This window comes from Sarcophilus harrisii, chromosome 2, assembly GCF_902635505.1.
Source record: "Sarcophilus harrisii chromosome 2, mSarHar1.11, whole genome shotgun sequence".
NCBI lineage: Eukaryota > Metazoa > Chordata > Mammalia > Dasyuromorphia > Dasyuridae > Sarcophilus > Sarcophilus harrisii.
Window position 1 is genome coordinate 431,230,207 of NC_045427.1, and position 27,125 is coordinate 431,257,331.

Consider the following 27,125-nt stretch of genomic DNA (forward strand, 5'->3'; position numbering starts at 1 on the left):
ATTGTGTGGGGCGTTTTTTAGTTGTTCAGAGATAGAAATTTTATTTTGACTATAAAATTTTCCACGAATAACTTTATAGTTTTATCAGGATGATTTATTTTTATTTATAATTTAGATGAAATTTTATAGGAATACTTATATAATATAGGAAAGTGTGTGTGTGTGTGTGTGTGTGTAAAAGTACTAAGCTCTATTGGAATAATTTCCAGATATCTTTAAATTCTGTTTCTCTTGGTTTGTCAGTACAGTAGCTATTACCTTTTATTTTAGTTAATGAGGAAAGCTCAGTTTTGTGGGGCATGATAAGAGGTGAGCCAAACCTTAAGGATGGCAAATCTCTGAAAAGTCTGAAATCACTAAATCACTGATGGGTACTTGTATCACTAAAGAATTTATTCTCTTCACAAATATCTTTATTGTGGAGTTTTTTAAGTAGTTATGCCTTTGTGTATCTAAAATCCAATTGATTTTAATAAATTTGATTTATTCTTATTAGCATTTACTTATAAAAACTAAATACAATTCCATTGGATTCTTTATTCACTGTGGTATGACTTGAAGGATCCAAGAACAGGAGGAGATCCAGGAGATCCTTTTCTATGATCTTATATACTCTGAGATCCTTGAGGAGGAGGATTATAAGTATAGATGGAAAAAAACAGATTGTATATAGTAATAAAAGGCAACAAATAATAATGTAAAGAAAACTGACCAAGCATTTAGGATCCTTAGATGTATATCAGTTAAATTTATACCAGTTAAAATGTGGGTGTTGAAATATGTAGATAGTCTTCATAGACCCTTTTAGTTTGAAAATTTTGAATTAAAAAGTACAATACCTTATACATAGTAGATGTTTAATGAATATTTGTTGCTTTAATTTGGTAGATAAGGTGGGAAGAAAAGAATAAGATGAACAAAAAAAATCTGTTGCTTTTAAATACTACAATTAAATATTGGAAACATTTTCTTTTACCTTTTGGACTATTTAACACTGAGATTTTTATACATGTTAAGCTATAGGATTTAGGGAAATGCTCTATGTAATCATTAGCAGTTAATTGTATTTTTAATGATACATATACATACACATTTATGTATATATTTTCCCCATATATTTATATATGTTCACACACACACACACACACACACATACACACATCTCCATACTTTTGGAATAAGATTGATTTTGCTCCTGGGTATCCAGATGTTGAAGGCTTCAATCGTATAACATTAAAAAGAAGTTGAACAATCTTTTCATATTGTCAAGGTAAAAATCATTTGCAGGTAGCATCATTTAAAACAAGTTTTCTTTAACATAGCTACCATTTTATATGTTGGAATATTAAATTATGTACATTCTCTGCTGGTTTTAAAGTTCTAAGCGAGTTTTTTTTTTTTTTTTAAATAGGTACTTTGGAGGAGTCATAGGGTGTGACTTGCATCCCAATAACTGTTTCTGATTGTAAATTACCCAAATCCTTTTAATAAAATCTCTCTTAATCCACTTTCATCTCCTGCTTTTCCCACTTACAATTAAACATAGGTTCAAGCTAAATTTTCTAATAAGTATACAACTATTTTCCCTTCCCTGACCAGAAAGTGGAAAGAAAAGGATTAATAGTTTTGTAAGGTAAAAGCATGAAATCAAATTAACTAACTGTATCCTTTTTATAATTACTTTAAAAAGTGCTTGTAACTTTCTTAAATATATTGATTACTAATAAATCATGTCCCTCATAAGTATGCCTAGTGGCAGGTAAATCTAGAAAAACAATATTCACAAACCTAGTTAGCAACCTTCCTCATGATAAATCATCTGGAGTTAGATGGGAAAGACCATATAGTTAATTAGTTTTAACATATTAAAAAAAAAACCATCACAGTTCAGTGACTTGATATTTCTGATGAAGTATAATATTGATGTTGAGAGAGGACTAAAATCTGCTTATGTGGAAGCTGTATCCCATCTGTGTGTGTGTGTGTGTGTGTGTGTGTGTGTGTGTGTGTTCATATGTGATGTTTTAGGTAATGACTTTTATATGAATTTGTAGAGTAAGGTCACATTATAGTAACATCTATTGTGTTTATTTTATCCAGACTTAATTGCTAGTGGTTGAAGTCCCTAGATCTGGAGTGCAGAAGATTCATCTTCCTGAGTTCAAATCTGGTTCATGCACTTAGCAGCTATGTGACTCTTGGCAAATTGCTTGTTTGACTCAGTTTCCTCATCTACAAAATGAACTGATAAGGGAAATGGCAAACCACTCTAATACTTTACCAAGAAAACTCCAAATAGGGTCACAAAGAGTTGGACACAACTGAAATGACTGAACAACAACAAAATTGTCGTGCTGACTTTTTTCTTATTGACTTTTTCTCCAAAAATTCCTTTGTCTAACTGGTGTTTCTTATGTGTGCTGTCTTCCCCAAATAAAATAAAACATACTAGTTTCAGCAAGAATTAAATTTATTTTAAATCTAATCTTTAGCAAGTTGTTTAATTATTAAATAACAAGTGAAATAACCCTAAGCTGAGTAATTCATTTTGACTTGTACTATGAAGACCTCCTTTTTTCCCCATCAATTTTTGGTCTTCCTGAATACCTGTGTCCCTTGCTTGGCTGAAACCTCATGTCTAAGTTTGACTCTATTTTTGTTATGTTCCCAGCTGGCCCTCCTTGCCACTACCTCCTTGTCATTTTTACAATTTGTAAAAATGCAGAGAAGTAGGAAGATAGCATACCAGGAAAGGCCCTCAATGCATTCACTGTCCTCATATGTTTCACAAGGTACCTCCACCAGAAATAATATCCCCTCAAGCCCTATCCAGAACTGCAGCCATACTTTCCATTCCCCAGCCAGTCACTAAGAGAAAACTGAGGACTTTCTTTGGTATAGCTGGAAATTGCTGGGACTAGATACCCTCTTTTAGCTCCATTACTACCCCTCTTAAGGAAGCCACCCATGGGACAGTTAGCTTCCCCATAAATGGAGGCCCTCTCAGGAAACATCTCTCTGAAATCTTAGTGCTGTCTTTCTTAAGCACCAGCTTTAGCCCTCCTAGTCTTACCAAGCTCTTTTATCTTAATGTAGGTGAAAGGTATGGCTTTGCCCAGGATGTCCTTGTCCAGTTCCTATGTCCTGATCTCATTTTCATTCAAAATTTATGGGATGTAGCCAAAGCAGTTCTTAAGCAAAATTTTATATCTGTGAATACCTACATGAATAAAATAGAGAAAGAGAAGATCAGTGAAAGGGGGATGCAACTGAAAAAGCTAAAAAACCCCAATTAAATGCTAAATTAGAAATTCCAAAATTCAAAGGAGAGATTAATAAAATTGAAATTAAGAAAATTATTGAATTAATTAGTAAATCTAAGAGTTGGTTTTATGCGAAAAAAACCCCAACAAAATAGATAAACCTTTGGTTAATTTGATAAGAAAAAGGAAAGAAAAAAAAAACAAATCTCCAGCATCAAAAATGAAAAGAGTGTGTTTACCACCAACAAAAAAGAAATTAAAGCAATAATTAAGACCTATTTTGCCCAAATTATGGCAGCAAATCCAACAATTTAACCGAAATGGCTGATTATTTACAAAAATACAAATTGCCCGTATTAATAGAAGAGGAAATAATTTACTTAAATAGTCCCATTTTAGAAAAAATTGAACAAGCCATTAATGAATTCCCTAAGAAAAAAATCTCAAGAGCCAGATGGATTCCCAAGTGAATTCTACCAAACATTTAAAGAACAATTAATTCCAATACTATTTAAACTATTTGGAAAAAATAAAGGGGTCCTGCCAAATTCCTTCTATGACACAAATATGGTACTGATACCTAAACCAGGAAGAGCCAAAATAGAGAAAGAAGATTACAGACCCAATCTCACTAATGAGATAAGCAAATTAAATAAAAATTAGCAAAGGGATTACAGCAATTTATCAGTAGGATAATGCATTATGACCAAGTAGGATTTATACTAGGAATGCAGGGCTGGTTCAATATCTGGAAAACTATTACCATAATCAACCATATTGATAACAAAACCTGTAGAGATCATGATAATCTCATTAGATGCAAAAAAAAAAAAAAAAAAAAAAAAAAATCCAATAAAAAAAAAAAAAAAAAAAAAAAAAAAAAAAAGCTTTTGACAAAATACAGCACCTATTTCTCTTAAAAAAAAAAAAAAAACACTAGAGAACACAGGAATAAATGGAGTTTTCCTTAAAATAATAAGCAGTATCTATCTAAAACCAACAGCAAGTATTATTTGTAATGGAGAGAAAATAAAATATTTGCCAAGACAAACCAAGAACTATATGAGTACAATTATAAAGCACTTCTCACACAAATAAAGTCAGATGTAAACAATTGGAAAAATATCAGTTGTTCATGGGTAGGCTGAGCTAATGTAATAAAAATGACAACTCTGTCTAAATTGATCTACTTGTTCAGTGCCATGACTAGAAAAAATAATAACAAAATTTATCTGGAAAATCAAAAGGCCAAGAATATCAAGATGATTAATGGAAAAAAATATAAAAGATGGTGGTTTAGCAATACCCAAACTAAAACTGTATTAGAAAGTAACAATCATCAAAACTATTTGGTACTGGTTAAGAAATAGAGTGGCAGATCAGTGAAATAGATTAGATACACATGACACAATAATCAAGTTCTGTAATAATGTATTTGATAAACCCCCAAGCTCCAGCTTCAGGAATAAGAACTCATTATTTGACAAAAATTGCTTGGAAAACTGGAAAATAATATGTCAGAAACTTGGAATAGACCTACATCTCAAACACCATACCAGAATAAGGTCAAAATGGTTACATGATTTGAAGATAATGGATGATACCATAAACAAGGGAATAATTTGCCTGTCAGATCTTTGGAGAAGAAAGGAATTTATGACCAAAGAAAAACTAGAGAACATTATTATGAAAGGCAAAATAGACAACTTTGATTACATTAATTTAAATTAATTTAAAAAGGTTTTGCACTAACAAAACCAATAGAAACTATATTAAAATGGAAGTACAAAGATGGGGAAAAAAAATCTTTACAGCTAATGTTTTTGATAAAGGTCTCATTTGTAAAATATATAAATATTATATATTATATCATAAATATACAAATACAAAATATATAAAGTGTGTCAGATTTATAAGAATACAAGTCATTCTCCAATTGACAAATAAATGGTCAAAAGGATATGAACTTTTAGATAACGAAATTAAAGGCACCTATAGTCATATGAAAAATGCTCTAAATCACTATTGATTAGTGAAATGCAAATTAAAACAACTTTGAAGTACCACCTTATACCTTTCAGATTGACTAAAATTACAGGAAAAGGTAATGATAAATGTTGAAGAGGATGTGGGAAAACTAGGATGATAATGCATTGTTGGTGGAATTTTGAAATAATCCAACCATTCTGGAGAACAGTCTGTAACTATGCCCAAAAGACTTTAAAACTGTGCATACCTTTTGACTCAGCAGTGCCATTACTGGGTTTATATTACAAGGAAATCATAAAGGAGGAAAAAGAATCCCCATTTGCAAAAATGTAGTTGCTGTTTTTGTGGTAACAAAGAATTGGAAAAGCAGTAGATGCCCATCAATTGGGAAATAGCTGAACAAGTTGTGGTATATTGTTCTATAAAAAATGATGAACAAGCTGATTTGAGAAAGGCCTGGAAAGATTTACATGAACTGATGCTAAGCAAAACAAGCAGAACCAGGAATGCATTGTACACAGTAATAGCAAGAATGTACAGTGATCAGCTATATAAGACTTAGTTCTTCTCAGTGGTTCAGTGATCCAAAGCAATCCCAGTAAACTTTGGACAGAAGTTTCTGCATCTAGAAAAAGAACTATGGAGACTTAATTTAAATCAACACATGCTGTGTTCACTTCTTTTTTCTTTTTCCCCTTCTCCCATGGTTTTTCCCTTTTGTTCTGATTTTTCTCTCCCAACATGATTCATAAAGCAATGTATATTAAAAATAAGTAATTTTTTTTAAAAAAGAGAGATGAATGAATTTGGAATTAAAAAATGCCAAAGAAGAGGAAAATATAGCAAAGGAGAAGAAAAGGCAAAATGGTAAAAAGAACATGTGAACTCTGTTTTTATATACATTTTATACATATGTATAATATATATGTATATGTACATATACATATGTGTGTATATGTGTGTGTGTGTATATTAAAGACAGGATATGGAAATCAGATCTCCTAGAAGATCTTATCAAATAAAAAAAATAAAAACAGGTTACTATAATTCAGGAAATTATACAAGAAAATAGTTCAGTAATTGTTTCAGAAAAATTTGGGAAGATTCAATTCAATTGAAGCAAAGTGAAAGAAGCTTAACAAGAAGAATATTGTAAACAGTAAAAGCAATATTATAATGATGATCAATTGTGAAAGACTTAGTTACTCTGCTCAGGACAATGATCCAAGACAGTTTTGTGATGAAAATGCTCTCCAGCTCCTGAGAAAGAACTGATAGATTCAGAGTACAGATTAACACATACTTTATTTCTTGAATTCAACATGACTAATATGAAAACATGTCTTGCATAAATTTACATGTATGAATCGTATCATAGAGCTTGTCTTCTCAAAAAAAAAATGGGGAAAGGATAGAGAAAGGGTAGAAAATTCTGATTTTCCAAAAAAATTTTAAATTTTGGAAATGGAAAATGGAAAAAAATTTTTTTTAAATGAATGTTAAAAACAAAACATTAAAGGGAAGAACTGCTTAGAACTACAGAAAAAGATCACTTTGAGAAAATCCAGAGATTACACCTTCAGAAAGCAAACAAAAAAATAAAACAACCCCTCCCCCAACCTTAAAGCTCCAAGTTGTTAAATTTTAGTGACATTCTGCAAGTGACTAGTAGACAGATCTTCAAATACAAGGAAATGGAAATTCAAATAACCCAGGAGTATTTTACATCCTTGAGAAACTGCAGAAGGAAATTGAATAATATATTAAGAAAAGCGAGAGCGTTTGAACCGTAGCCTCAAATGACATACCTGGCTTACCTGACCCATCAGCAAAAGGAGACGAATATTCAGTAAAAGAGAGTCGTCTGTGGTGTTCCTGAAAAGGAAACAGTGAGACATGAGCGTTTAGCCTCTTCCACCTTCAGTTTCCTTAACTTCCCTGTCACCTCACAGAGTCTTTACGAGGATTAAATAAGATGACATATGCAAAATATCTTTTAAACTTTAAATGTCAGCTAATAGTATTGTTGTTATAGGCCAGGGAAAGAGAGAAATCCTATTCTTAAGTATCAGGCCATGTCTGTAGAAAGGAAAAAAGGCAAGCTAAACCCTCTATATCTCCTTGCCTACAATCCCTATAGTTTCTTCTTGTACTTCTCTCTTATTCTCCCCTTTCTCCCCAGGTTGCTCTCTGGGGTCCTTATTGCTGCTATTGGCATTTGGAAGGTAAAGAGGGTATGTCGGGGAGGGAGGAAGGGGCAAATCCTCCTTTTATCTCATTATGGATGGGGAGGAGGGAGGAGAGATATATATCCTGCCATTCCATAGCAGCCCTTTGATTAGTTATGCCCTTAATCAATGGTTCTCAGCCAAATATTTCATAGATTCCCCCTTCCCTCTCCCCCCCCCACACAGCTCCAGCTTAAAGGGCTATAAAAAGGCATTTCATTCTATTTAACAGTGGCAAGATGAACCCTGGGACTTAGTTCTTTTGATTCCAAGTTCAGTAATTCACTGACTATTAATTCAATGTCTCCATACATTTGAAACATAGTACATACATGTGAGAAGCATGGTGGAATCTAAGAAAGTATGTTTATTATATTGAACCATGCAGAATAATTTTTTTTGGAAAAAAGATCAAAATGATTGTGATCTTAATGCACATGCAATCATGTATGCTTTGCATTATGTCAACAGATTGAGAACCACTGTTCCCATAGAATCTAGACTATTAGCAATACACTTAAGATTATTTTAGATTAATGAGAAATTTGTAGGCTGGCCCATATATTTTTATCAAAAGACATATTCCAGGTTCCAAATTATGCACTTATAAATGAATTTTTAAAATAAAATCTTTTTTTGTGATCTAATGACTGCCATGTATATTATATATACATAAGTGGAGCATTGAGCTCTCTTGATTCTATGAAATTTCTGTTTTTTGCAGAGAGAATAAAGGAGTTTAGCAACTAAGGTGATTTGGAAAGGCTTCATATAGCGGGCATTACTTGAGAAGAGGTTTGAAAGAAATAAGAAATTCTAAGAGAATTTCAGGTGTGGGGGACAGGCAATGTAAAGTCAGAGAGGGGAGATGGAGTTTTATTGATGAAGAACAATAGGAAGGCCAGTTTGGGGGGGGGAGGTAGGAGGGGGGAGAAGGAGAGGCAGGAGGGGGAAGAGGGAGAGGGAGAGGCAGAGGAGGGGGGAGAGGTGTGTGTGTGTGTAAGTAAGTGTGAGTAAAATGAGGTTGGAAAAGAAGCCTGTTACTCAGGCTTTAAAAAGTAGACCAAAGAATTTATTTTATTTTGTTATTCATTCATTTATTTATTTTTTGCTGGGGTAATTGGGGTTAATTGACTTGCCCAGGGTCACACAGGTAGGAAAAGTTAAGTGTCTGAGGTCACATTTGAACGAAGGTCCTCCTGATTTCAGGGCTGGTCCTCTATCCACTGTACCATCTAGCTGCCTCTATCTTTTAATCTTACAGAGCAGAATGATATGGTCATACCTGTAACTACAGGAATATGAATGGATAAATGAGTGAATGAACAAATATTTATCAATTAATAAATATTCATTAAGTGTTTACTTGTTCTAGGCACTGTACTAAATTTTGGAAATACAAATATAAACAAAGAAGGCTTTTTAAAGAGCCTACTTTCTATTTTTGTTGTTGTTCTTCCTTTGGAAGATGACCATGACATCTATCCCCCATGAGGGGGATACCATGACATACAAGTGAATTGGATTGAAATGAGGGAGGGCTGGGCAAGGTCACTTGACTCACTTTTCCCTCCAGGAGCCATCTGGGTCCATTGGCAAGATAAAGATTCAGGATGACTGGAGTTGACCCTGGTTGCAATCTGGGCCCAATTGGGGTTTGGCTTGAGGCTTCTTGTAGATCAGACAGTGAGAGGAAGAGTGATTTGGGTTTAAGGCATGTTCTTTAGAAAGAAATTTAGCCAGTTATCCCCAGTTATGTCTTGCAGGGCATCAGCAAGCAAAATTTACATTCCCTAGGGCAGGGCACCCACAGACAGGATCATGATACCTTGTGTGGACTGAGGGAAGGGAAGTAAAAGAAGAAAGAAAAGGTGGGGGGAAGAAAAGAAAAGCTAAACTAAGTGGTGCAGTGGTAGAACACTGGCCCTAAAGTCAAGAAGATCTGAGTTCACTTGTGATTTTCAGATACTTAATAGCTGTGTGACTCTGGGCATGATACTTTAACCCCATTGCTTCAGAGGGGGCGAAAAGATTAGTGAAGAATCTTGGGTTCTCCAAGTCCCTCTGGTCTATGCTTTTCTTCTAATCTGGGAGACAACACATAGGAGAGTGGTGATCAGGGAGCAGTGTTTTGGCTCAGAAAAGCACTGAATGGTGGTTGGAATCAATTAATTGACACTTCCCTTCCAGAGATGATAGTATTAATTTCATTTTTGTTTTCCAAATGCTGCCCTAGCACATCTCTGCCTTAAGACAAACCCTTGTGGTCAATGATAATCTCATTCCCCAATAATTAACATATTTCTATCCTTTTGCATCCAACCAGTTCAGTGATTATGAATTCTGTTGCCACTGCTATTATGAAAACCGTTTTCCATCTCTCCCAAATGCTCCTTTATCTTACCCCATCCCCACTTCCTGCTTGTTTGTCTAGATGCCTAAAGATATTTTTCCTTAACCTCCCTTTTCCTTTTCCTCCCAGGATATTTCTTTTCCTTTCTCTTTCCATTCTTATATAATTAGGCTCCCTCTGTAATTCTTGATAATGACAGGATTCAGAGGGAACACATGTATCCTCTCCCCATATTTGAATCTAATCAGTTTATTCTTGTTTAGTCCCTTAGGATTGTTCATTTCCATTTACCTTTTTATGTTTCTCTTAACTGCTATTTATAAACTTCAGAGTTTCTATGTAGCTCTAGTTTTTTTTTTTTAATCAGGAATGCTTGAAAGTCTTGTATTTCATTAAAGGTCTGTTCTTTCCCCATAAATATTAGTTTTACTTGGTAAGTTGTTTTTGGCTGTAAACTTATGTCCTTTGCCTTCTGGAATATTATAAGCTCTCTGCTTCTTTATAGTTGTAGTTGCTAAATCATGTATGATCCTGATTGTGGCTCCTTAGTGCTTGCTTGAATTTTTTTTTTTTCTTTTTGCTTGCAATATTTTTTTCTTTGACCTGTAAGTTCTAGATTTTGGCTATGATGTTCCTGGGAATTTTATTTGAGGATTCATGATATAATGTATTGTTTCTTTCTATTTATACTTTGCCCTCTGGTTCTAAGAGATCTGGACAGTTTTCGTACAGATTTTATTTTGGGTGGGCAAGACAATTAGGGAAAAGTGACTTGCCCAGGGTCACACAGCTGTTAAGTATTAAGTGTCTGAGGTCAAATTTGAATTCTTATCCTCTTTACTCCGTTGCACCATTTAGCTACCATATTATGTCTAGGCTTTTTTTTGGGTGCTTAGCATTTGGATAGTCTAATGATTTTCTTTTTTTGAGGCTACTGGATTAAGTGACTTGGCCAGGGTCATACAGCTAGTAAATCTCAAGTATTTGAGGATAAATTTGAACTCAGTTCCTTCTGACTTCAGGACCAATGCTCTATCTGCTGTGCCACTTAGATGCCTCCTAGTCCAATGATTTCTTTAATTCTTTTCAGTTGTTTGATGTTGTTTTAGTATTTATAATTTTCTCATGGAATCATTGACTTCTCTTTGGTCCCTTCTAATTTTCAGGGAGATTGTGGTTTAGGTAAAGTTGTGTACTTCTGCCAAGTTGTTGATTCCGTTTCCAGTTCTTTCTTTTATAGTCATTATTTTTTTTACCAAATTTTTCCTATGGCACTCTCATTTTATTGATTAAAAACATTTTAAAATTTTTGCTTCTTTTCTTTTATCTAGTTGAATTGGTGCCCTCTGTTTTTCTTTGACATTTTGATTATAAATGTTTTGAAGTCATTTTCTTCTTCTGGATTTTTGTTTTGAGCCTTCCTGCCACCATAACAGCTTTTAATGGTGAGATTCTATTTTGTTTGCTCATTCTTCCATCCTACTTCTTGATTTTATACTTGATGTGAGGGGTCAGGCACTCCTGAAGGGAAGGTCTTGGCTCGTGCTATTGCTACTTTCCTAGGATATTGAGTGTTGTGTCGATCTAGGATTCCAGGGATAACTCAGATTGGTGACTTTCAAGCTTCCAGTGCTCCCAAAGTAATGTGAGACGTACTGGTTCCTTCCCTTACTCCTTATATCCTCTAATCTTTGCAAATTCCTTACATTGATTTGGATCTGAGTAATAAAACCCAGTTGCTGGACTCAGCCACTACAGGCAGTTGAGAAGCCCTGTTGGTTCAGATTGACAGAACTGCTTGCTTCACTTTGATTTGGGTTCCCTGCTCTGGTTATTTCTCTTAAGGGCTTAGGCTTTAAGCTCCTTAGAGACCAGGGGCTATGTTTTCCTTTCTTTGTTCCCCCTTTGTTTAGCACCAAAACTGGCACATAGTTGGCACTTAATAAACACAGTTAATTGAATAGTTGATACGATCTTATATGTTGCTTCCAGTTATGTCTATGAGTTAGATTCTAATTCAGAAAGCATATAATAAGCAGTTATTATATGTCAGACACTGTGCTGGGCACTGAAGTAATAAGACTCGATCAAAAAATAGCCCTTACTTCAAGGAGATTTCACTGTTTTGAAATACATTTGAAGAGAGCACTGTACTCTAAGGTAATTGTTGGAACTGACACAGAAATTGGGCCTTGAATGAAGCTAGAGATTCTGAGAAATGGAGGGAACGAGAAAATCCATTCCAGTCACTGGCATAGTTATTATACAGTTCAGGGACAGAAGGCCAGGTTTAGAGAATAGTGATTGGATAGATCAGCTCGACTAGAACATAAAGTACATGAAGAGGATAATAATGTGAATTATGTTAGGAAAGGTCAGCTTAAGCCAGGCTCTAAAGAACTTTAGCCCTGCTAAAGAATTTGTATTGTATTGTAAAGACAGTTGAGAGCAATTGAACATTCTTGAATTGTTAAAGGGAGGCTTTAACTATGTATCATCTTTAAAAACAAAACAAAACAGTTTTCTACCATTTAAAATTTTGTAGACATGGGATGAAAAGAGTTCTAGATTTATAGTTAGAGGACCTGAGTTTGAATTCTATCTCTTCTATTTAATAGAGTCTCGCTTTTCTCATTTATAAAATGGAAGATTTGGACTAGATGAAAGAGGTGGTTATGGTATAGAGCTCGCTTCAAAGGCAGGAGTGTTTGGGTTCAGGCCCCAACTCCAACGTGTCCTGGCTCTATCTTGGGCAGGTCTCTTAACTTCTTAGCAAAATATTGCAGGCAACTCTTTAAGTTGCCAAGAAAGTGTGAATTGTCTTATGGGAGGAATTTTCTCATTAGAGTCTCTCTATCCAAGAGAAATCACACTTCCCCATTCCCCATTCTTTGATCCAATCCCCATTCTTTGAACTAGATGATATCTAAGGACCTTTTGGGCTCTAAATTTTATCTTTTACAGACTAATCATGTTTTATAAGTTCTTTTGTGTAAATAAAAGCAAATAAGTAGAAAATGACCTGGGTTCTAGTCCTGCTTCTGTCACTGACAGTATGACCGCATGCATTATTTACTCTTTGTTTCTGAACCTTTAAAAAAATGAGGATATGGGCACAGTCAGCCTCACAGGATGTGTATGAAAACAAAACTAAATAATATATAATAACAAATGGGAAAGCTCCAGCAGCATCTTATATCGTTGATTCTTTTATAATCTCTTCCACAGATTTTCATTACTTTATACCCTTTTGATTCTCTTGCATTGTCTCTTTTGCATTTTTCCTCACTTTAGCCTCACTTTCCCTTCTGTTTTTTATTATCACTTGCTGACCTGATCTACTCATTTGGCTTCATTGTGTCTCTCACCTTGATTTAATTTAACACATATTTATTAAGCACATTTCTGTGTAAGACACTGTACCTAGGTGCTGGGGTTTGAAGGTAGAAAATAAATAGTTTGTGCCATAAAAGATTTTACATTTTACTGGAATGACTCCTAAATTTCTATTTCTAGTCCAATTCTCTTGAGCTATAGATCAGCTTTTCCAGATGTCTGCTGGGCTTTTCTGCCTATGTGTTCTATCTACATATCAAACTCAGCATATTTAAAACAAAACTCATTATTTTTTTTCCCCAAACCTGTTCTTTTCCACATTTTTTCCTCTTTTTGTTGATGGTACACAGTAGTCATTCAAGTGTGAATAATTTTTTACTTCTCTCTCTTTCGCACTTAGTTTGCCAGATCCTATTGATTCTTTTTTGTAATACCTTTCACATCCATCTTATCTTTACTATTCTCATTGCTCTGACCCTAATTCAGGTTCTGATTTCCTCTCATTTGGATTATTATAATAGCTTTCTATCAGTCTCTTCACATTCCCATAATCCATCCTGTATAACACTGTCCTTTTAATCTTACTAATATGTATTTCTTATCATATTACTTTACTATCCAAATCTTTTTAGTAATTCCTGATCGTCTAGCTAATAAAGTCCAAATTCCTGAGCCTGGTATACAAAGTCTCACTCACATTCTAGCACCAGTCAACTTTCCAGACCTTACTTCATGGACTTCATGTACTGGTCAGATTTGACCTGGTCATTTTTACCTGGGATTGCTCACTCCTTAAATCTCTTCGTGTAGAAATTCTTCCCATCTTTCAAGGTCTATTTCAGATACTGTCTCCCCCATGAAACCTTCCTTATACCTTATACCTTATCCCTGGCCAAAGATGTTCTCTCCTCCCTTTTAACTCTCAAAGCAATAGTTTTTTTAATAGTTCTATATATGTGTTGTAGTTCACCTACTAGACCATGAGCTCCTTGAAAGTAAGGACTAGTTTCTTGTTACTTTTCTACTTCCTTTAACTCCTTATATATAGTAAATAGTTTATGAATGTTGGTAAATTGACTTTAATTTGAAAAATGGCAAAAGCACAATGTGCAGATAGTGTCATTGTGCTATGGACATGTTTCAATATATGGGTTGTCAGAATCCTAGTGTGCTGTTATAAGTAGAGCACAACTGTATAGTACCTGCTTCATAAGATGATTGTAAAGATACCAAAAAAAAGTAATGGAAAGTGCTTTGAAGAGTAAAATTGTTGTTGATTTGAGATCTATTTTTTTTTAAAGAACTTTGCAGTTTTCCAAGTTCCTCTTGTGCTTTGCAAGACATACCAAACACAGTGGAGTCTGTTGAAATGAATTTCTATTAAAAGAATTCCCAGGGCACCTGGAAATGATGTTCTATAGGAAACTAACCTATGAACCAACCACATTGTATCATAAAACTGTCCTTTTCGATGAGTTTTTACTAAAGATTGATTTCTGACAAAAGTCAAAAAACCCTTTTCCATGTTTTCTGACACTTGTTCTTCATAGCCCCCTAGAGTATTGCTTAGGTGCATGCTTCTAGTAGTTTAGTGCTGAAGTCAAAGATGATATAACTTCTCATTTTCCTCCCTTCATCCTTTACTCTCAGAGATCTTCAAAGGTTAATTTTTGCCATTGCCCAGAAGCAGGTTTTAAAATACAAGTAATCTCTTGAGTTTGAATTAGATATATTCATATACAATGCTGATGAGGTACTCAGTTCTTCCTTTTTTCCCCTTCTTCTACCTTGAAGAGGGAGAAGTTCCCTAAGCTCCTGTTTTGAAAAAACAGTTTTTTGTTTTTTTTTAATTTAATAGCCTTTTATTTACAGGATATATGCATGGGTAACTTTACAGCATTAACAATTGCCAAACCTCTTGTTCCAATTTTTTACCTCTTACCCCCCCCCCCACCCCCTCCCCTAGATGGCAGGATGACCAGTAGATGTTAAATATATAAAAATATAAATTAGATATACAATAAGTATACATGACCAAAACGTTATTTTGCTGTACAAAAAGAATCAGACTCTGAAATATTGTACAATTAGCTTGTGAAGGAAATCAAAAATGCAGGTGTGCATAAATATAGGGATTGGGAATTCAATGTAATGGTTTTTAGTCATCTCCCAGAGTTCTTTTTCTGGGCATAGCTAGTTCAGTTCATTACTGCTCCATTAGAAATGATTTGGTTGATCTCGTTGCTGAGGATGGCCTGGTCCATCAGAACTGGTCATCATATAGTATTGTTGTTGAAGTATATAATGATCTCCTGGTCCTGCTCATTTCACTCAGCATCAGTTCGTGTAAGTCTCTCCAGGCCTTTCTGAAATCATCCTGTTGGTCATTTCTTACAGAACAGTAATATTCCAAAATATTCATATACCACAATTTATTCAGCCATTCTCCAACTGATGGACATCCATTCAGTTTCCAGTTTTTAGCCACTACAAAAAGGGCTGCCACAAACATTCGTGCACATACAGGGCCCTTTCCCTTCTTTATAATCTCTTTGGGATATAATCCCAGTAGTAACACTGCTGGGTCAAAGGGTATGCACAGTTTGATAACTTTTTGAGCATAGTTCCAAACTACTCTCCAAAATGGTTGAATTTGTTCACAACTCCACCAACAATGCATCAATGTCCCAGTTTTCCCGCATCCCCTCCAACAATCATCATTATTTTTTCCTGTCATCTTAGCCAATCTGACAGATGAAAAACACAGTTTCTGATAAGATTTTTCAGTGTCACAAGTGGAACCTTAGTTCCCAGGATACCCTATAAATCCATAATGGAACCCAGAGTATTATGGTAAAGAAAGAAAAAACCTTCTTAGTCAGTGACAGTAGACAGAGCAGATCAAAGGTGCATAGCAAAGAGCCTTGGGTATTGTAGGTGCAAAAGTTTGTTGACTAGAAGAGAGAAGATACTTTTAAAATCTCTATGGGTTAAAACTTTCATTTAAGACTGACACCTCATAGTAGTGATCTTTGATGCTATGCCAGCTTTTATTTAGTAAGCCTTAAAAAGATAGTGTTTTGTGATATTTGTCATCTGAAAACCAGCTTAGCTCATTGTGCTAAACATTCGTCTTTGGTTGACTAACACCAAAGGAATTTTTTTTGAAAATATCAACTCTCAAGAGATTAGAAGGGGTTGTAATCTTAATGTCATTGGAAGTCACAAATCATTTATTGGAAAGATAAGGTTTAAATAGCTTTTTATGAGTTAATGTGAAACCTAATTAATATTTGTAACATAAGAACATACATCTGATTTCCAAAGAAACTTTTGAAACATAACCTGTTGACTACTCTCTATATGCCCAAGATCCCAAATTGATAAAATGGCTAGGTAGAGAACTGACTCTCAGATTCACATGCTTGTTTGATTCATTGAAAAGGGAACAGTTGTACTACTTGTTGAAGGATCATTAACTTTTTCAGGTTACTTAGGAATCATTTAGAATCCTGAGAGAATATCCAAAGATACTGTATTAATTCAAGGATTTGGTGGGGGTTTTTTCAGTATGAATGCTTTTTCTCCAGATGTGGATCATAAGTTCATTCTAATCCCTAATTAAGAAGGTGTTCAGGAATTGCTGTGGTTTAAGAAAACAAAACAAAACAAACCATTGCTTAGTAGCCAGCCCTTTGATGATAATTATCTCTGAGCTTAGAGGACAGTCCTCAGAGAACATTTGCACAGCTCATCTATCATTGGGCTGGACTTTGAAGCTTCTTTAACTTAACAGTTTCTGCCATAACTTAGGCTATAGTGATAAAAGGTTCAAATCCAAGGTCTATCTCAGTGACGTAGTTAGACATCAGAAGAATTTAGTAAAGTAGCCCTTATGAGATACAAAAGTGCACACACATGTATGTGTGCACATAATTGTGATCATGTGTGATGTGGCATGTGTATGCATATGTATTACATATTATATATGTAAGGGTATTTGTATGTGAGAGACAACAGATATATGGATGGTAGGTCAAGGAGATCTGGGTTCAAGTTCTGCTTATAGGATATAATTGCTATGTGACTCAGGGCAAATTGTTTAATTTCTCAGAGCTCTAAGCAACTCCCTAACAACCTTTTAAGTTGCAGAACAAGTATTTATCTGCATTGAGAGAAATCTTTATCCTTATAGTGATAAAAATCACAGGTACAAACAGAAACAAAATACACACACATATTCATTCTCTCCCTCTTTTCCTCCCCTTCTCCCTCCTATGACTGTCTGTCTTTCTCTCCTTCCTTCCTTTCCTTTAGGACAATGTTGGTTTTGACTCACATCAGTATTCACCCAGAGTGCCAGCACTCACATGTGTGACTCTGCCTGGATTGCTGCATCCCCTGCTAGGCAGATGTCCATTATAATGAAATGTAAAAAAGGGGAAAAAATAATAAAAAAGGCAGAGGAGTGTAATGTTATGGCTTGATTTGACAGGACCTCCTGCTGCTACAGCTGCCAGTGCCAGGCATGGAACAGATTAATCTGTATTCCAACACGCCACTGCTGAAGTCAAGATCGATCTAATTAGGGTATTTTAAACACCCTGTTTGCATCCAAAGTCTTCCCAGAAACTAGGATGTCTGTCCATCTGGGGAAGCAGTGGGAGAGACAGCAAGATTCAGAAATAATACAAAAATCACTGAAATTTGGGGACTGAAAGATATTGGCGCAAGAGCTTTATGAGTGTTCTTAGAACAAAAGAGCTAATGGCTTGAATGTTCACTGGAAACAAAGGCAGTTTTGCAGCATTACTTTGGATTTTAAAGTGGATACAGTCTAGCTTGCCAGAATGATGAAATTGATTGCTCGTGAAGATTGGACCTTTTGTTTGACCCTATTTGTGTCACACCACATACCTTTCACCTTGTCCATCCAAGCTTCTTGAGGCAGGAAGGTCCAATATGTAAAGTCAGAGGAGGAAAAGTGAGCTACAGTCTGCTTTAGTATCTTTTGTGGATATACCACCTTCACAAAGCAATGAGGCAAGTTCTCGAGAAACCAGCTAGTTGTTTTGGGGGCACAGGACTTAGGGATTCCTTCCTAGTTCCCTTCTGTCCTCGTGGAGAAATACAGATCACCCCATAATCATTAGACAATGCCAACTTACTCAGCTCTGTAAACTGGAGGTCCTTTTCCTTTGTCAGGATGCCTGTGCAGTTTCTACTACAATTCCTTCCCTAATTGTTCAGCTTTCACATTAGATAGTGACTTCTTTGGAAATTCATTCAGGGATATAAAAAGTGGAGCAGCACTCTTCATAGTATAGACAGGGGTCCTCAATCTTTTTAAATAGGGGGCCAGTTCACTCTCCCTCAGACTGTTGGAGGGCCGGACTATAGTAAAAACAAAACTTTGTTTTGTGGGCCTTTAAATAAAGGAACTTCATAGCCCTGGGTGAGGAGGATAAACGTCCTCAGCTACTGCATCTGGCCTGCGGCCGTAGTTTGAAGACCCCTGGTATAGGATGTATGATGTTGGTATGTTGTAGTGAGGAAAATATGGTAAGGATTTAGATAATAACTCAATAAGGGAAAGAAGGTGGTCTTTTCAGAAGATTGTGTTGTTTTCTCAGATACATGTAAGCATGCATACATCCTTTCAACAAGCACTTATTAAATGGTTCTCATATACTAGACATATTATCTGGCATTCTAGATGCAAGGACAATGACTTTCTTCTGTTGAAAGTGGATGAGAAGGCAATACATACATACATACACATAGTATAATATATAGTATAATATAAGGTAGGACAAAGGAGAGTTTCAGAAAAAATGTTCAAGGAGAAATTTCAGTTGGTGAGAAAAGAGAAGGCTTCATAGAGGAGGTGGCACCTAAGCACAGAGGGTGGTTAATGTTCGTTGAATTAAGAAGCTGTTGTTTTACTGCAGTGTAGTTTATTAGAAAGAACATTAGGGTGTTTATTGAAAGGTGACATTGTGTCCAAACAGTGTATTTTTAGCAAAGCATTAGACTCAGAGGAAGAACAGGATTGGAATCTTCACTTTTCTACTTACTAGTTGACAGACTATGGCAAGTTAATCTCTTAGAAGTTTTTTGTGTCCTGGACCCCTTTGACTGGTGAAACCAGCTTTTCTCATTCATATTTTTAAATGCATAAAATAAAATACTAACAGTTACAAAGGAAACAAATTATATTGAAATAGTTACCAAGATTTTTTTTTTTTTTGAGTTCATAAGAACTAGTGACTTAGTGCTGCTTTCTTCCCATCTGAAAAATGAGACTAATAATACTTATTCTATCTCATAAGGCTGTTGGGAAGTACTTTGAAAACCTTATAGTGCTATAGAAATGTGGATTGTTTGGGGCCCTGTTAATAGTTCCAGCCTTTATTCCATGGATTTTACATTTTTTTAGGATTGTGTGTGAGAGCCATACCTCAAGAATCAGCTATACCTTCCAGATTTCCTGGATAATGGCGTGAGGTTATTCTGGTTCTATTATTGACAAAGTAGTATAAACTGTCTGAAGTTCAAGATGCTTTTCTCTTTCTGTACTGATCATAAAGTTCAACTTCTGTTTTGTTGCAGGATCAAAGAGCAGGTGATGACCATGGTCAAATACATTTATTTTTATTAACCAGTAGGGCTATTTCCATGTAAATCTGCAGTGACCCTACGGCTGCTAGTAAACTGCTACCCTCTCCCCTCCCACCCACTCTGCCCCCCAGGGCTGGCTGATATGAGTATGGTATCACTTGATTGTAATGACTGTCACAGAGACCCTTTATTTTAATTTATTAAGGGATTAAAGAGTAAGAATGGAATTGGTCGTTCTCTATCTTAGGGTAACAACAAATCCTCTGTGATAAAGTTAGGCCACCAGCTGAGAATATACACAGCCTGAGCACCACTTTTTATCTGTAGGGGCCATTTAGAATACCAAAGTCAGGTTTAAATGAGTTCATAGCAACTTTGCATAATAGGGTTATTTAATAAAAAACAAATCAAATATTTGAGAAATGACAGTGAATGCCATAGATATTTCACATATCTATATGTGACACTTTGATTTTACAGAAAATGGGGTTATTTTCTCTATTGCTGGCGTTTATGGAACAGAGATGCCAAGAGATAGTTGAGTAATAACAATCTTTGATATTTAAAAACAACAATAAAAACCGTAAGCCTTACTGAGTAGTGGGGAAAGATAATATTGATCCAGCCATTCCCCTCACATGCCCCCCAGACAGCATGTCTTTGTTAAGAAGTCTGCCAAAGTTTGGAAATACTCTCTGTGACCACAAAAAGGAAAACAGAACTAACTGAGGATAAGTACCATGTCCCTTTAAAGCCTTTTGTCTTTGTCAATAGCTGATACATAGGAGGTGCTTAGTGTTTGTTGAATATATCTATCCTGTGGATTTCTTAGTGCTGAGCTTCTTCTGCCCATGGAACTGACACCCTATATCTGAAATAAATCTGAAAGAGAAGTCCTTTTCAAAGGCTTAAGTATTCATTAATCCTCTTTTGAGGGGAATATGATCAGGCTGCTGCTTTATACAACTTTGAGCAATTACAGTCTGAAATAGCCAGTGATCTGACAGCTAAGTTGGGCATGGCAGGGCTTTGCACTGGCATAGTGAAAATCATCTGGCATTCTGTATCTCTAGTGAGGTACTGGTGACTGGCAAGTGTAGATCTGATTTCACTTCCCTGAAACCATGTTAATTTCTTAACACTGACTGTTATTTAATGGAAGGGAAGGGAATTATTTGTATGTATACTGTCACTCTCTTAGAGGTTGCTGTGCAAGTTGTATCCACCCAGTCTGCATGGACGCATCCTAGCCATCCTTCACCTCCATTTTATCCTGTCGAAATGACAGAGCAGCTGAATGGTGTTGGCCACCAGATAAACCTGTTATCTCCCCTGCTCTTCTTGCCAGCAGCTCTCCCCATCTCTTTGGTGCATGAAAAATTGACACCACCTTGGGCTGAAATCTGTTCCTGAGGAAGCTACATTTATTAGTAGCTAATGAAACTCTGTGTGTGTATGTGTGTGTGTATGTGTGTGAGAGAGAGAGAAAGACAGAGAGAGACAGAGACACAGAGACACAGAAAAAAGAGGGGGGAAGAAGGAGGGGGAGAGAGGGAGGAGGAGATTTGAATGGTTAGAATAGATGTTTGGCAGACAGGAATAACATCCCTGGTAGAATATATGGCAGATACATAGGTAACTTCAGCAGACTGTAAATTGACATCCTGTTCTCCACTTAAAGTTCAAAATAAATAGGTAAATGTCATTTGTTCTTAGTACACCACTGCAATTGATCAAGGTATTTCATGCCTGAGGCCAGGAAGAACCAAGAAAGCACATGCTAATATAGTTTGATGCCAAAAAAGATGATTCTTCTATATATTACATTTTTCTTGGTGACAGTAACAATTTCTGACACTCTTTCTCCTTTGTCCTGCTTCTCCCACTCCTTGGTGAAGTATAAGAGCAGAGCTTTATTGCAGTTCTTTGTTATCAATCTTAATCAACAAGATTAGTGGAAAGAAAGCATTGCAGTTGCAATGCAGTGTCTTTTGAGCTGCCTGGAACCCAGAGTCTTTTCCTAATTTGGAAAAGATGATTCTAAAAAAGGGGAAGACTAATACACAGTTTTCATATGACTTTTTTTTCTTTACTGCTTCATTTAAAACTTATTAAAACTTATTTTTTATAAAAATGCACATTTATTCCATATTTATTTTGAGTATGCTGTTCTTCCATTTTCAGACCTTGCAAAATTGTATTTTGTTTTTTCCCTAGCTTTAACAGTTTCCTAGGATCTTAAATTTAGTGCTGGAAAAAACCTCTGAGCATCTAATCCAAATTTTTTATTTTATCCCTAAGAAAACTGATATGCATGGAAAAGCAGTGGTCTTGCTCAGGATTACCTATGTAGTAAATAGAAAAGCTAGGATTTTGAACCCAGGTCCTTTGATTCCACATATAAAGAAAATTCATTCTGCTGTGCCACCTACTTCATGTTTAAAAATTGATTATCTGATTTTAAATGGGAATAGCAAGGCAAATCCAAGATTTAAAAAAACTAGATATGCATATAATCTAAAGTAGCTCACATTGTGTCCTTGTGTATTTTTCTAATATTTAAATGAAAAATACTGGTTTCCATATGATACCTGGGGTTTATACCTAAATTATTTCCTTAGAAGTCTGTCTTGGAATATAACATATGCAGCAAAAAATGTCACACTTTCTCTGTTTTATCCTGCTGGAGAAAACTAGTTGTTAGCACCTAAACCTTTTTTGTCAAAGTGTAAATACTATACAGATGTCCAGTCCAAATACAGAGAATTCATTCTGAACCATTCACACCCTACTGACATGTCCATACCCTTGGTAAGAAAGGCAATTGTGACCTTGCCTGCTTTTATAATAAATATAATTATAATATCCAAGAGAAGATCCTTGTAAGACATTCTAATGTGGTATCTTGGCTTTTTTCCAGAGAAGAGGAAAAGTAGAGCAAACTGGTGAATGAATCCAGGAAATTATTTTGGTTTACATCTTATTTAAAGTTAGAACTAACCATCTTAATGGTTCTTAATCATGTGTGCACAGGACTAATCAATCCATTTATGCATAGGCACATCCTTTTTAGCAAGGGTTTATGAAGATTGTGCTGGAAGGAGCCATAGATACGCAGTCAGAAAATCTGGGTTTGAATTATGGCTTAGCACCTCATAGTAAACTTGACCAAGTTCCTTTTTCTTTCTAGTCTTCTATTACCTTATCTGTAAACTGTAGAGTTTGGACTAATGACTTCTAAGTCCCCTCCCAGCTCTATGATTCTATACTTATCTACTGGTAATAGATCTGTTTCTGGAGCACACTCCTCAGAACTTTGCAAATTTTCTATGCTTACCAAATGAAATCATATAGTTTTCAAAAATGGATTGGGGTGCTTTTCCTAGGAGTGTTGTGTATGTTCATTTTCCATTTGCCAAATGAGGTTATGCTAAAATGAGAAAAAATAAGCCATTTAGAGAAAAGAGCCTGCCTAATTGTTATTTCCTTAGCACTGTTGAATGAATGACTATAAAGGAAACCAAAGGTGACATTGGAATGTAGAAGATGTTGTTAGGTAATGTATTTAATGTGTGTGTTTTAAAATAAACTTTGCTCTAATTTTTCACCATTAGCAGGATGCTGCTACTTTTACATGATTCTTTTTGATTCTTTGAAGAGAGAGAAAAAAAAAAAGTAACAGATAGCATTTATATAGTGCTTCAACCAATGGGAAATGAGTGCTTTTATTATCTTTATTTTATAGATTAGAAAACTGAGACCCAAAGATTAAATGACATGACTAGGGTCTCAAAACTAATAAATATCTCAGGCAGGATTCAAACTCAGATCTTTATGACTCTAAATCTAGCACTTTATACTCTGTATTATCTAGCTGCTCTAAAATAAAATATAATCATTCATTCCTAAAGCCCATTTGGCATGATGCATTAGTGAGGCAGCTTAGCAGAAATGGAGAGCTAGCTTCAGTGCCAAGAAGAGATAGGTTCATCTTTTGCTTCTGACACATACTTTTGTGTGTGTGTGTGTGTGTGTGTGTGTGTGTGTGTGTGTTCTGGACAAGTCTTTTAACCTCTCAATGATGTAAGCAGTTTTCTAAGATTATAAATTGCAGGAAAGGTGCTGATCTGATTTGATAAAGGAAATTTTCTCATCAAGAGTCCTCTATTAGAAATCATGGTCTAATCCCTATTCCTGTGATTTTGAAGGTTAAATGGTTCAAATGCTTTCACACTTGAATTTGGGATTATAGCTGTGTAATCATTCTAACTTGTGGAGATGGTGTCCTGTCATGTTTCTTTTTCAATTTTTGAATATTTACCTAGAAAAGTTATAAAATGAATTGAGAATTTGGTAGAATCAATCTTATTTATTCATTATTTTCATATTTAATGGATAGAATTAATAGTCTGTTCACAGATCATTTCTGTAAATAAGGATTTTATTTGAAGTTATGCTGTAGGAAAATTGACTATCAATTAACATGAGGCAGAATTGGGATTCTAATTCATTTTGATTCTGAAGGTGCCCTTGAAGAGAGCATTCTTTTGGAATTAATATTGTTCACTTAATAAAGTTTCTTGATTTCTAGGTGATACAATTTGAGTTCTTGCTTAGAAGGCCCCTTGGTTTTACTTTGGTAGGATTAGACCAAAACTAATGGAAGTAATAATCTGACCACTGACATCAACATGTTCTCTTTCTCCTTCTCAACCCAGAACATGTCTGTTCAATCCTGGCCTCCCTTCTGAGGAATCTGAGAGGGCAGCAACGAACTCGACTGTTGAACAAATTCACAGAAAATGATAGTGAAAAGGTGAGTACTCCAGGATTTTTGGACTGTGATTATAGGACAGGTGGCCAGCATGGTACCCAGAATGGAATTGAATCCTTTAGTGAAAAAGAAGATGCTGAACAGAATTGCTGGCCACAGATTGTTGAGATCTTGAGATTCTATAAGCAGTTCATTCCTTATGAGGAAAAGATCTTGTGGGAATAACATATTGGAACCTTGGGAGGGGAAAGTAGTCAGGACTAGAGAGGATAACCAGGACAAGGGAGCAGAGCCCTTGATGAAAATATATATCATCAACTGTTTCATAATTTTACCAGCCACTTGGCATTTCTATCTGAAAAGCAGAGTAAGAGAATTATGTAGACTAGGCAGAAGTAGCCTTCAGCCATAGTTGCTCTGTGTATCACTCAGGGTCAGAACACCCCAGTTTAGCCTCCTGGGATTGTATTTTCTGCCTATGTTGTAGCAGAGTACACAGTTAATGGCTTTTGTCCCTATTTTACAGAAAGATAGGAGACTCTCTCTTTTGACCCATATTTTGCCACAGCTTACAAATGGGTTATACCTTTAAACAACTATAGGTTCCCAGGTGCTGTGTGTAGGTGTTTTAAAAACCACAACTGAGGTTAGCCTTATTCAGTCAACTATTGGGTAAATATCAGGGCAGCCAAGAATCTGATGATGTTAACCTAAGAAGTAGACAGGTCAGTATTCTGGGCATACTTCAAAATAAATTTTTAATCACTTAGATGTCTTAGAGAAAATGAACTTTTTTTCTTTTTCAAGCCTATAGAGGATTCTTTAGGGCCAAATTTGAAGCATTGTTTTTCCAAGTTTGAAACTGATGTTTGAGTTATTGCTGGGATTCTTTTTTATGCTGGTGAAGGATCTTTCAGCTCTTCTCCTATGGCTCAAAAATCAATGAACTTTTCTCATACCTTTAAAAAAGAAAGATCAGCTTTGGGGCAAATCTCAGATATGAAAGGTTTCAATTTGAAAGGATAAACTTCTGGAAAGTTCTAAGTGAAACCCAAATATGTGACTTCAAGCCCCTCTTCTTTCCAGGGAGAGACAGGGATTTTTTTTTTGTTTGTTTGTTTGTTTGTTTTTGTTTTTTAATACTTGAAATCCTGGTTGGGTCTCTGAAGACTGTAATGTATCAATCACATCTTATTGGAAACAAGGTGAAAGTTTCTTGAATTTCAAGCCTAAGTGCTCACTTTGTTGTTCATTATCTGTTTTCTTTAATTTTTCCCTGAGCTGTTCCTGAGCAAAGAATTTCTTGGATGTGAGGAGTTGAGGTGTTTTGCTTCCCTTTGTGAGAAGTGGCCTTCTGGGGTACAAGAAATGGCCATAGATGAATAGGAAATGAATTGCTTCCTTGTCTTGGTATTTTCTTTCTCTCTAATGACTCTGTATCTTTCTTTTTCTCATAGGTTGACAGACTAATGGAGTTGCATTTTAAATATCTGGATGCAATGCAGGTAGCTGACAAGAAAATCGAAGGAGAAAAACATGTAAGCATCTTTTACTGACTTTTTTATAGCCACTGACTTTGTTTTCTCTATACTTTGGGACAGATAGGGGCACAGGTACTTTAGGTGTGAGATAAGAAACACTTAATAGATTTTTGTGGTTATTATAATTGTTCTTCTGACAGGAATTTTAGTCCTTTGGGTATAAGCTTCTATGTCATTGATCTGGGCCAGATGTGGAATCTATATGAATGTCAAAGATCCCTTGTTGATGACTCATCTTAGAAAAATCTGATCAAAATGTGGTGAAATTTAAGTCTTGAGTACCATTAGAGAGATAATGGTCAGTGTGTTTGCCATATTGGCTTCTTCTTGTTATTCCTAAGATAAGTCTTCATTACCATTATTATTCATTAAAACACAGTCATTTGATTGGGGAATTCTTTTTTGAATATTATTAATGAATCATAGAATTATAAAAAATATTGGAAATACACGAATGGATCGTGATTTCATCATTGTGGATATTTCTTTCAAATAATGAAAACCACAGTGTATTTATGCTAATTGCCCCACAAGTTCATCACAAAGGATTCACCCAGTCTGTTGAAGGGCTTCCTATTGTTCTTATATCTTAAGAATTACCAATAGAACATCCAGGCTGGATCTGGTTGTCCCTCACTCTCCATGTAATCAGCCCACATTCTTTTTGATCATACATTTCTTCCTCATCCTTCACTGTGCCTCTTCTTTGTAGTCATTATTTGTATATGTTGCAATTTGCTTACATCCCCCCTCCATCTCTCTTCTGGAGCCATAGAAGAACTTAAACATCATTTAGTTCATTCCTTCATTTGACATAGTAGAGACTGAATGAGTCACAGAAGAAAAAGTGAGTTCAAGGCCACACAGTTTATATGGCTTATATTTGTTCACTTGCTGAAAGATATAGATTGTTTTGAGGACAGTAAGCTCTGTCTGATTGCCTTTCTTGCTATGTCTTCATAACTTGCAAATCTATATGTCATATATTTGTCTTATTATCTCCTTATTCATTACTGACTT

The 27,125-nt window shown here is 35.4% G+C and overlaps 1 protein-coding gene across 2 annotated transcripts in view; it reads left to right on the forward strand.

Moving 5' to 3' along the window:
* Positions 1-27,125, forward strand: part of CTNNBL1 (catenin beta like 1) — a 204,729-nt gene that overhangs the window by 135,094 nt on the left and 42,510 nt on the right. For both annotated transcript variants that reach the window (XM_031954059.1, XM_031954058.1), the window contains exons 12-13: positions 24,509-24,606; positions 26,022-26,102. In XM_031954059.1, the coding sequence (XP_031809919.1) occupies positions 24,509-24,606; positions 26,022-26,102 (179 nt within the window). The remainder of the gene's footprint in view (positions 1-24,508; positions 24,607-26,021; positions 26,103-27,125) is intronic.